General features: G+C 41.3%; 1 protein-coding gene across 1 annotated transcript in view; it reads left to right on the top strand.

Annotated features, from left to right (window-relative positions):
• LOC144493103 (dynein axonemal heavy chain 5-like) overlaps window positions 1-12548 on the top strand; it is a 214417-nt gene that overhangs the window by 165483 nt on the left and 36386 nt on the right. The window contains exons 64-70 of the mRNA XM_078212005.1: window positions 1283-1418; window positions 4971-5287; window positions 6329-6484; window positions 6681-6863; window positions 9032-9275; window positions 11108-11222; window positions 11391-11581. Coding sequence (XP_078068131.1) covers window positions 1283-1418; window positions 4971-5287; window positions 6329-6484; window positions 6681-6863; window positions 9032-9275; window positions 11108-11222; window positions 11391-11581 — 1342 coding nt within the window. The remainder of the gene's footprint in view (window positions 1-1282; window positions 1419-4970; window positions 5288-6328; window positions 6485-6680; window positions 6864-9031; window positions 9276-11107; window positions 11223-11390; window positions 11582-12548) is intronic.

The following is a 12548-nucleotide window of genomic DNA, read 5'->3' as shown; positions in this document are numbered from 1 at the left end:
GAATGAGTTGACTAACCATGGCACTGAGATACAGGGAACTATTTAAGTCGGGGGGAGTAAAAAGGAATGTAGTGGTAGTAGGGAGAAATATAGTGAGGGGGATTGACACGGTTCTCTACAGCAAAGAACGAGATCCAGGCGGCTGTGTTGTTTGCCCACTGCCAGGGCTTGGGACATCTGCTCAGGACTGGAGAGAAATTTGCAGTGGGAGAGGGAGGATCTCGTTGTCGTGGTCCATGTAGGTACCAACAACCAAGGTAGAACTGGAAAAGAAGTTCTGCATGACCAGCATGAGAAGCTAGGCACTAATTTAGAAAGCAGAATCTCTGGACTATTATCTGAACCATGTACACATTTGTATAGGGTTCATAAAATTAGAGTGATACATGCTTGGCTCAAAGACTGGTGTGGGAGAATTGGGTCCCAGTTCAAAGAACAAAGAACAGTACAGCACAGGAAACAGGCCCTTCGGCCCTCCAAGCCTGTGCCGCTCCTTGGTCCAACTAGACCAATCGTTTGTATCCCTCCATTCCCAGGCTGCTCATGTGACTATCCAGGTAAGTCTTAAACGATGTCAGCGTGCCTGCCTCCACCACCCTACTTGGCAGCGCATTCCAGGCCCCCACCACCCTCTGTGTAAAAAACGTCCCTCTGATGTCTGAGTTATACTTCGCCTCTCTCAGCTTGAGCCCGTGACCCCTCGTGATCGTCACCTCCGACTTGTTCATGGGGCACTGGCTCCAATACTGGGGAAAGTGGGATCTGTATTGTTGAGACCATGTACAACTGGTGCGAGATTGCAGAACCCTGAGATACAGAGGGATTTAGGGGTTCTCGTGCATGAATTGCAAAAGGTTGCAGAGGGTAATGACTCTTTTGAACTCTCTTCCTCAAAAGGCATTGGAAGTCGTGTTTTTGAATATTTTTAAGGCAGCACTAAATAGATTCTTGATAAGCAGAGGACTGAAAGGTTATCAGAGGTTGGTGAGAATGAAGATTCGAGGTTACAATCAGAGCAGCCATGATCTCATTAAACAGAGGAGCAGGCTTGAGGGGCTGACAAAATAAGTTGTTAAACCAAGATTGCTGTCTCAGCAAAAGAAACAATCATTGCCCAGAAAAGGGGAAACTGGTGTAAGGTTCAACATAGTAAATTGGATTACCCCACATTATTAGGAATCCCTGACTTTGCTTTATTCAGTAGATGATGATCATTTGGAAAGCAAAGGGAGGTTAATACTCATTTTTGAATAGTGTTATAATTGCAATACTTGATTCTCAGACATTACTAGAGGATGCTGAGCGCTGCAGGCAGAAGATGCAAATGGCTTCAAGTCTAATTGATGGTTTGTCAGGTGAGAAAGAACGTTGGACTGAGCAAAGCAAAGAATTTGCTGCTGATGAAAAACGACTTGTGGGTAAGCAGCAACAAAATACTTGTCTCATGCTATGAAAATGTTCTTTGTTTTAACAACTGCAATGTACCTAACTATGAAAAATATGACAAATAATCATAAATTATGATGATGAACAAATAAGGCCAAGTTGAAATCAAATGTCAGTGTTAATACATAAGAACACTGGGGAGGTGGTGTGATATTATCGCTAGACTATTAATCCAGAAACTCAGCTAATGTTCTGGGAGACCCGGGTTCAAACCCCACCACAGCAGATGGTGGAATTGGAATTCAATAAAAAATATCCACAATTAAGAATCTACTGATGACCATGAAATCATTGTTGATTGTCACAAAACCCACCTGGTTCATTAATGTTCTATGGGGAAGGAAATCTGCTGTGACGCCAGAGTCCCAGCAATGTGGTTGACTCTCAACTGCCCTCGGGAAACTAGGGATGGACAATAAATCCTGGCCACGCAGTGACATTCATGTCCCACGAATGCATAAAAAGAACAATTAGGAGCAGGAGTAGGCAGTTCGGTAGGCTCTGGGCTTCAGTGACAACTGTACTGTACTGTCTCGCCCTGCCTGAGTCAGAAGGTCGGGCGAGACATGTACAGAAGAAATTTGGCGCAGGTAAGTAGGCACATAGTAGCAATCTGATGTTGATTGCTACGGCCCTTGTTTCTTTTAAATTGCACCAAGTTGGAAACACTGGAATAGTGATAATGTCATTGGATTGAGTAGTCCAGAGGCCTGTACTGATGCTATGGGGATGCTAGTTCAAATCTCAGCACAGTAGTGGTGGAATTTGAATTCAATCAATTAATAAATCAAGTAATTTTTAAAAACACCTGGAATTGTATTCAGTAACGGTGACCATGAAACGATCAGCAATAATTGTAAAAGCCCATCTGCTCTACTCAAGTTCCTTTAGGGAAAGATATAGAACATAGAACATAGAACATTACAGCGCAGAACAGGCCCTTCGGCCCACGATGTTGCACCGACCAGTTAAAAAAAAACTGTGACCCTCCAACCTAAACCAATTTCTTTTCGTCCATGAACCTATCTACGGATCTCTTAAACGCCCCCAAACTAGGCGCATTTACTACTGATGCTGGCAGGGCATTCCAATCCCTCACCACCCTCTGGGTAAAGAACCTACCCCTGACATCGGTTCTATAACTACCTCCCCTCAATTTAAAGCCATGCCCCCTCGTGCTGGATTTCTCCATCAGAGGAAAAAGGCTATCACTATCCACCCTATCTAAACCTCTAATCATCTTATATGTTTCAATAAGATCCCCTCTTAGCCGCCGCCTTTCCAGCGAAAACAATCCCAAATCCCTCAGCCTCTCCTCATAGGATCTCCCCTCCATACCAGGCAACATCCTGGTAAACCTCCTCTGCACCCTCTCCAAAGCCTCCACATCCTTCCTGTAATGTGGGGACCAGAACTGCACACAGTACTCCAAGTGCGGCCGCACCAGAGTTGTGTACAGTTGCAACATAACGCTACGACTCCTAAATTCAATCCCCCTACCAATAAACGCCAAGACACCATATGCCTTCTTAACAACCTTATCTACTTGATTCCCAACTTTCAGGGATCTATGCACACATATACCTAGATCCCTCTGCTCCTCCACACTATTCAAAGTCCTCCCGTTAGCCCTATACTCAACACATCTGTTATTCCTACCAAAGTGAATTACCTCACACTTCTCCGCATTAAACTCCATCCGCCACCTCTCGGCCCAACTTTGCAACCTGTCTAAGTCTTCCTGCAAACTACGACACCCTTCCTCACTGTCTACCACACCACCGACTTTGGTGTCATCAGCAAATTTGCTAATCCACCCAACTATACCCTCACCACAATATCTGCTGTCCTTACCTGGTTGGTCTGTGGGACTCTAGACCCAAAGCAATGTGCCCTCAAAAGGAAATTAATCATAGAATCATAAAATCCCTACAGTGCAAAGGAAGCATTTGGCACATCGAGTCCACACCGACTGTCCAAAAGAGCATTTTGCCCAGGCGCATATTACCATGGCTGAATCCACTTAACCTACACAAATGTGGTCATTAAGGGGCAATCTAGTATGGTCAATCCACTAAACCTGCACATCTTTGGGCTGTGGGAGGAAACCGGAACATCCAGAAAAAACACATGTAGGCACAGGGAGAATATGCAAACTCCACACAGACAGTGACCAAAGGCCAGAATCGAACCTGGAACCCTGGCATTGTGGGGCAGCAGTGCTAACCACTGTGCCACTGTGCATGTTGGCAACAAATGCTGCCCTTGCCAGTGACACTTACATCCCATGAAAGAATAAATAAAAAATTAACATGTCCTGATCACCCATCACCTCTGCGCTTTTCGATCTACATTGGCTCTCATTCCGGCAAAGTTTTGGGCCAGAATTTCCCAACTCCATCGTGGCAGGTTCCCCTGTGGTAGATGCAGCAAGCCATTCAAACAACCATTGACTTCAACGGAGCCAGAAAATCCTGCCAGCCGGAGTGACTGGAGAATTCAGGCCGTGCTTTTAAAATTTGCATATTTGTTTTTAAAATGCCTCCATGACTTTCCTCTCCCAAATCTGTAACCTGTTCCATCCTACAGCCTCTGCTGTCCTCCAATTCTGGCCTGTTATACATTCCTGATTTTAATCATTCCAGCATTTCCATCCATGCCTTCAGCTGCATAGGCCCAAAGTTCCAGAATTTCCACCCAACACCTCTCTGCCTCTCCATTTCTCTCTCCTCCTTCAAGGTGTTCTTTATAACCTGATTCTACGGTCCATCTGCCCCAATACCGCTTGACATGGCTTGTTGTTAAATTTTGTTTGCTAATACTCTTCCAAAAACCCCAGGACACTTACTACATTAAGAACACGTATAAATCCAAATTGTTGTCATAAGACAGAATAGCATAATAGCGGATAAACTACAATCCAGGGCATTATCTCTCGGTAAAGATGTTGTTAAATATTGCTTTCACCACACAGATGTCACACAAGTTTGCAATGCTGACTACAAATAAAAATTACATTATGTAAAGAATGGTAAAAGGTTTGCACAGTATTCTTTATTGAAGATGGTATTCTTTAATGAAAGCAAAATACTGCGGCTGCTGGAAATCTGAAATAAAAACAGAAAAGGCAGGATAAACTCACCAGGCCTGGCAGCCTCTGCAGAGAGAAACAGAGTTAGTGTTTTGGATCTAAATATTCCTTCTACAGAAATGACGAACAATAGAAAGTATTCTTTAACTTCTTTGTAAGGTTGGTGTTAGACTTTCTTCTGATAATTTTTTACTTAGTCAAATAGTCCAGATGAAATTTTAACATGTCTTCATCTATTCAACTCTTGCAACAGACGCATTAAAGGAATGAAGTGATTTCCTTTTCTATTTAATAGACTTCAACATTGAGGAGATTGGTCTATGGAAGGAGTGAGCTTTAGAAGCTGAATAACATTTTCTCATTCTATGCTAGATTTATAGACTGAATGGCTTCGTCGCATTCTATGCTTTTTATGTCCTTATGTTTGTTGCAGGGAATATTTTGCTGGCGACAGCTTTCCTGTCCTACGCAGGCCCATTCAACCAGGAATTTAGAATTCTGTTGTTGACCAAATGGCAGGAAGAAATAATATTACATCAAATTCCATTCACCATAAATCTAAATGTCTCAGAGATGCTCATTGATGGGCCCACAGTTGGAGAGTGGAACTTGCAAGGCCTTCCGAATGATGACCTCTCAATACAAAATGGAATCATCGTTGCAAAGGCAGCTCGCTTCCCACTCTTGATTGATCCGCAGGCTCAGGGGAAGACCTGGATAAAGAACAAAGAAGCTAAGAGTGAACTTCAGGTAGTGGACATGAACTATTGTGGTAAATATATGGTTCCAGTACTTGAGGATCATCTTACACCATTTTTCAGCATGACATTCAAGTCATGACACGATACTCTAGTACTAACATACAATACAACTGAAGTAGATATGAATGTTTTTCAAATGGAGTACGAATAATTAAAATGAGCTGAACTGCAACAATACTGATTTTTATTCAGAAGGCTGGAAATGTAAACACAGAGCAGCCTGACAGTTAAATTGCTTGGTAATATTAGGCATTTCACCAGAACTTTGTCAGTAGATTAGTCATGGTGAAATATTTGGGGCAAAGAGGAGAAAGAAGTGGAGGAACTCATTGTTCCACTTCATCATGGTACTGTTTGCCATTTGGTGTTCAAGCATCATGGGCAATCAGTTCCAAGGCCACATCAGAAGAGAAGTACAAAATAGAGGGGAAGAGCTATAAACCTACAGCAATGCTGGATAGAGATGGATGGACATATAAAGAGTAGAAAAGGTCATTTTGGGCTTTAAATCCACTGATTATAGGAGGGACAAAAAATTCCAATTCTCTTCCCGTACCTAGTGGTGCACTAAGACAGACTTTTATCTAATTTCGTAGCTAGTAATTCCTGGAACAGGTCGCTAGAAGTTTATAGCTTAAGGGCACCGCTGTGCATCAAGCATGGCTGACCAGGAGTCTCTCCTGCTCTTACCACCAGCTATCGGTGTGTTGGAAGGATTTTCAGGTTGATACTCAACCTTTTTAGTTGCATTATGAATGCTCCTTCCTTGGCCTTCAAGATTTGGGGTGGGATTTGAACCCAGAGATTCTGGCTCAGAGGCAGGGATGCCACCCACCGCGCCACAGGAACTCCATAGGGACAGAAAAGAGAAATCAGAATTGCAAGCTCTAGTATAAAGAACTAAAAATTGTATTTTTGTTAGTATTGTTCCATTTAATTTATCTTTTATAAATGAAAATCTTCTAGAATATAAAACCTATAAATGTAATGTGTCATGTAATGCAGCAGAAGTTTTCCTCCTTTTTTATAGGTAACATCATTAAATCATAAGTACTTTAGAAACCATTTGGAAGACTGCCTTTCACTGGGAAGACCATTATTAATTGAGGATGTAGGGGAAGAACTTGACCCAGCATTGGACAATGTCCTGGAGAAAAACTTCATCAAAACTGGGTCCACACATAAGGTAATTTCTAAATATTTATATAGTATTCTCTGTGTACATAAATGACACAAATTAAATTTGATGTTTGCATCGTTTATGTAGTAATATTTATATTGCAGACCTAAATTGTAGGTTTTAAAATATTTAGTCTTTGAATTTGGGCATCACCAGCAAGACCAGCATTTATTGCCCAAAATTCTTGATGTCTTTTCTGCAGGTAAAGATAGGAGATAAGGAGATGGACGTCATGAGTGGTTTCAGACTGTACATTACAACAAAACTGGCAAATCCTGCTTATACTCCAGAGATAAGTGCCCGCACTTCAATTATTGACTTCACTGTCACCATTAAAGGTCTGGAGGATCAACTGTTGGGGCGAGCAATTCTCACTGAGAAACAGGTGATGTAAATCCTTCAATTAATGACTCATTAGAAACGTGAGTGCAATCTGGGACACTTACAAAGTAATTGCAGAGTTGTATTCAAACCAAGGGATTAGGATTTTTCACCTTTTAAGACATGACTGTAACTATGCAATGTATTTGGGGATTGTCAAAAAGAACTTGCTGGAATGCTTGGGGAAGTACAGCCACACTTGCATACAGTTGTAGAAGTTGGAGGCCAATCTTTCCCTGGCCCATAAGGCGTTAGGAAAATAATAAATAGGAAGTGGCATGAATGCTGTTTGTCCCAGGTACAGAGCGCTTATTATTAATAACACTTATATTTAGATTTCTTCACACAATGAATTACCTTTAAGGTGTAATGACTGTTCCCATGCAGGCTAATACTTTCTAATCCCATTCAATTCTCACCTGCAAATTCTCAGAAATGACCATTTCTTCTCTTATTGGGTTGAATTTTACTGGTCCCCAGATCACAGAAAAGGAGGTGGGGGGCATGATAGTAGCAGGGAGAATAATGCAGGATAACTATCCTACATTATTCCACCACCAGAGGAGATTCCCAGAGGTGATCTGCGAGGCAGATTGGGACAGGGTTTTTCAGCTGCACTTGCCCAAAACTGGAAAATCCTGCCTGAGGTCAATGGACCTTTCCCTTGCCTGCTTCAATTCCTGTGGCGGGCGAAACAGGAAAATTCGCCCCGGCTGTTGCTCCACAGAGGTCATTTTACAGGTTGCCGGCATTTTACTGATGCCATGTGGAGAAGCCACCAGCTTCATTAGGGCTGTTGGGTATCACACTGCACAAAACTAACACATGCTCAGCTGCAGCCGCAGTCATTATTGAACTAACTTTACACTTCCCCAACAGAGTGGGCAATGGAGAGAGTAATTTAAATGCTCAGATCTTGCACTATATTATATAGAGATCTATAATACACTCCCCCCACACTTATAAAAACAATTGTACAGTAGTGTGTAAAATGATCCATGTTCATTAGTTCCCAGAATACAATATGATTTACAATATGACTCAACCAACATCACCAATACCTCAAAATTTAACAGATTGGGTTGCACACTTGTTTTATTGTAATTATAGCAAAAACATATAACTGATACGGTTAGAGTAATTTACATGTAAAACAAAACTGTGTGTTTGAACTCCACTTTTCTACCTGCCTTCAATGCAAGTATATCCTTCCTTAAATATGGAGACAAGTATTGCACACAGCATTCGAGGTGTGGTCTCACCAAAGGCCCATACAATTCTAGCAAGACTTCTTTATTCTTACACTCTAATCTGTTTGCAATTAAAGTCAACAGGCCATTTGCTCTCTTAATTGGTTACTGTACCTGCATTCTGACATTCTGTGATCCTTGTATGTGTGCACCCAAGTCTCTCTGAGAACCAACATTTACAAGTTTCATGCCTTTAAAATATTCTGATTTTCTGTTCTTATGACCAAAGAACTTCCCTACATTATACTTCATCTGTCATCTTGTTGTGCTCTCCCTTAATCTGTCTATATCTCAATGCAGCCTCTTTGTGTCCTCCTTCGAGCTTACATTCCCACCTAGCTCTATTATTGTCAGGAACCTCAGATCCATTACTCTCTGTCCCTTCATCTATGTTATTAATATAGATGGTAAATAGTTGAAATCCCAGCACTGAACCTTGAGCACTCCACTAGGCACAGCCTGCCAACTTGAAAATGCCCCATTTATTCCTACTCTCTGCTTCCCATCCATTAACCAATCCTCTGTCTGTGCTAATGTATCAATTCCATGAGCCCTTTATCTTGTGTATCAACCTATTGCGTGGCACATTGAATGCCTTTTGGAAATTTAGATAGATCACATCTACTGGGTTCTCCTTTATCTACCCTCCTAGTTACATCCTCAAAGACTCAAATAAATTTGTCAAACAGGATTTACCTTTCCCTGCAGTAAAATTATTGACAAGCAATTTTAAGTATTGAGACTAAACGAATGCATTAATATTTAGTTTAAATTAGAATATTTAAAAAATACACAAATAGATAATGTTCATTTAGTTTTTCGGACATAAAGTCCTCAAGTAGGAGGTATTTCTTTTCAAACCAGGAGGAGAGCTTGCTTTATAATTACGCTGTAAATAATTCTGTTGGCAATTTTTGTTTAGGAACTGGAGAGAGAGCGGACAAACCTGATGGAGGATGTGACTGCAAATAAAAGGAAGATGAAGGAGTTGGAAGATAACCTACTTTACCGTTTAACAACTACCCAGGGTTCCCTTGTGGATGATGAAAGTTTGATCGTAGTACTTCAGAACACTAAGCAAACAGCTGAAGAAGTAACACAGAAGTTAAAGATAGCAGCTGAGACTGAAATGCAAATAAATACTGCCCGGGAGGAGTACCGACTAGGTGCGTCACAACTCTCCGTGGAATTTGCTGCATCACGTTAATCGGTGTATAAACTTAGATTTATTCTTCAAAAGAAATATTTGGGGTTTAGTTTACATGTTTAAATTTGAATTTAGCTTTGAAGATCTGACTGAAGCAATTCAGACTGTGGCTTTTGACTAACAGAAGAGAAACTCCTTGGTCTTAATGCTGTTTCTTGCACATTTATTTTTAATTGTTTGACAATAATAAAATTTCCAGCCTATTGCTATACCTTTATTGATGTACAGTATAGTTTCCTGAGGTAAATGCTTTAAGTTAAGGCTGGAATTTTGTGCCAGCAAGATCTTGTTTACAGATTTTCCCTGCCCGCTTATGACATAACAAGGTTTCCACCCAGAAAAGTCAGGAGCCTCATTTCAATTAATTATAATAATATTCAAGGATTTCCTCACCATATCATCCCCCCACATTGAGATCTTCCCTACACCTGTTTTTTTAAAATGGGAACCAGGTGAAGTGATCCCGCCAGGGGTCACACAGTTAAGTACAGCACCCAGGGAAGAGGGACATGCCTGGACAGTACTCTGGTAGTTCCCTGGCACTGCCCCGGCACTAACCTCTGTGCGAGGGCAGTACTGGGGTAGTGCGAGGGGGCAATGCCAGGGGGCAGTGTGGGGGGGGACCCCTCTGGGGAGCTCCATTGGGGGAGGGCCTCCCCAGGTCCATGGGGGGTGGTGCATGGAGGGGTTGCTGGGGGAGGGGCCTCCATATACATGGGGGGTGGGTAATTTTCTTTGTTATCGGCGATTGGGGAGCCTTTTAAAAAGGGCAACAAGTGCTAGATTATCAGGTGAGAAAAGCTGACTGTGCAGAGTCATAGAGGTTTACAGCATGGAAATAGGCCCTTCGGCCCAACTTGTCCATGCCGCCCTTTTTTTTTAAAACCCCTAAACTAATCCCAATTGCCCGCATTTGGCCCATATCCCTCTATACCCATCATACCCATGTAACTATCTAAATGCATTTTAAAAGATAAAATTGTACCCGCCTCTACTACTACCTCTGGCAGCTTGTTCCAGACACTCACCACCCTCTGTGTGAAAAAATTGCCCCTCTGGACACTTTTGTATCTCTCCCCTCTCACCTTAATCCTATGCCCTCTAGTTTTAGACTCCCCTACCTTTGGGGAAAGATATTGACTATCTACCTTGTCTATGCCCCTCATTATTTTATAAACCTCTATAAGGTCACCTCTCAGCCTCCTACGCTCCAGAGAAAAAGGTCCCAGTCTATTCAGCCTCTCCTTATAACTCAATCCATCAAGTCCCGGTAGCATCCTAGTAAATCTTTTCTGCACTCTTTCTAGTTTAATAATATCCTTTCTATAATAGGGTGACCAGAATTGACCAGAGGGGAAATGCACACTGGTTTACTCACCTTAGCCAGCACTCTGTGCAAAAATGAGAAAATTCTGCCCTCAAGGTTTAATGTGTCAGTCCACAAAAACAGTTGACTAAACGTAATTTGAACCAGCATTGAATTTAAGACTGAGGTTATGTTAAATTTCAGACACCATTGGGCAGGATTTACCGGCCACACTCACGCCAAGTCTAGAAAATTCCACCCGAGGTCAGTGGACCTTTGTACGGCCTGTGGCCTGCCCGTTACAATTCCTGTAGTGGATGGGATGGGAAAATCCCGCACATTGTGCTTTTTATAACAAAAGAGGAGCTTCTGTGCAACATCTAAACTTTTTCCAGTACTGGTTCCAAATTTGACATTAACTTTGTGTTGCAATAAGTTATCATTGCAGTAGGTGAATTATCACACATCTCTTTATTTTTACACAGTGGCTACCAGAGGCAGCATCCTGTATTTCTTGATTGTTGAGATGAGTATGGTGAATGTGATGTATCAGACTTCTCTGAGGCAATTCCTTGGGATCTTCGATCTGTCGCTAGTCAGGTCTGGTGCCACAATTGTATTTACTTGGAACTACCAGTCAGATTTACATTCTTTCTTGCTGCCAGCCTCATCCTAATTTACAATGTAATTTTTATTTTACATCTCTGCATGCTATATTTAATATAGTTCTTATTACATTTAATATGTTTTTATAACCAATTCCACCAGGTCTGCTAAAAGTCCATTCACCAGCAAGCGAATAGTATGCATTATTGATTATATGACGTATGAAGTCTACACATACACAGCTCGTGGGTTGTATGAGCAACACAAGTTCCTTTTCACACTTTTGCTCACTTTGAAAATTGATATGCAATGCAACAAAATTAAGCATGATGAATTTCTCACGCTCATTAAAGGTATGTTGGTTCAAAAATAAGTCAAATGGAACCACAGCTTTTTAAAATTAGAATGCTTTTATTATGGATGTCTCGGTTAGAGAGCATGTGAACTAGAGTGAGCTTTTAATTGTAGTCTAAGTTGAATAATTAAGTTTTGCTTTGAGAAGGGTCTGCCACACTGCTCCATATCAATAACAACTTGCATTTACATAGTGCCTTTAGCACAGTAATAATATTAATAGTCAACGAAGTGGAGAGCATTATCTTTAATTCTGAAGTTCTATAATTACAATTGGGTTACGTTTTGTTAAATATGCTTGTTCCTTCTTGCTTCTGAAATTTTGTCTAATGAAAGGATTCAACTGAGGCAATAGATAAAGCACATTTGAAAGAAATTATGCAGTTTCCCTCAGAAGCATTTTGTTTAAACATATCCACTAAATGATCCAATTATCATAAATGTATCATAAAATCATAGAATTTGCAGCACTTCAAACCACCACATCAGAGACACTGTTCAGAAATAACTATCTACATAGTCCTCTTCCCATTGCCTTTTTAGTTTTGTCCAAGTATTTGTCCATTTTCGTTCTGAAAGTAGTTATGGATTCATCTGCTCGCACTGTTTTGGGTAGGGCCTTACCATATCATTGCAATCCTCAGCATATACATGAAAAAAAATTAACCTCTTACTATGATTCATTTGGTAAACATAGAAAATAGGAGCAGGAATGGACCATTCAGCCCCTCAAGTCTGCTCTGCCGTTCAACATGATCATGGCTGATCCTCTGTCTCAACGTCATACCCTGCACTCTCCCGATATCCCTTGATGCCTTTAGAATCAAGAAATCGATTTCTTTCTTAAATATTCAGTGACTAGGTGTCCAGAGCCTTCTGTGGCAGAGAATTCCACAGGTTCACCATCCTCTGAGTGAAGAAGATTCTCCCCATCTCAGTCCTCAAAGGCCTACCCATATCTTGAGA

Source organism: Mustelus asterias, chromosome 4 (assembly GCF_964213995.1).
Source record: "Mustelus asterias chromosome 4, sMusAst1.hap1.1, whole genome shotgun sequence".
NCBI classification, from domain to species: domain Eukaryota; kingdom Metazoa; phylum Chordata; class Chondrichthyes; order Carcharhiniformes; family Triakidae; genus Mustelus; species Mustelus asterias.
The sequence above is the reverse complement of the archived record's forward strand: the minus strand, read 5'-3'. Positions and strand labels throughout refer to the sequence as shown.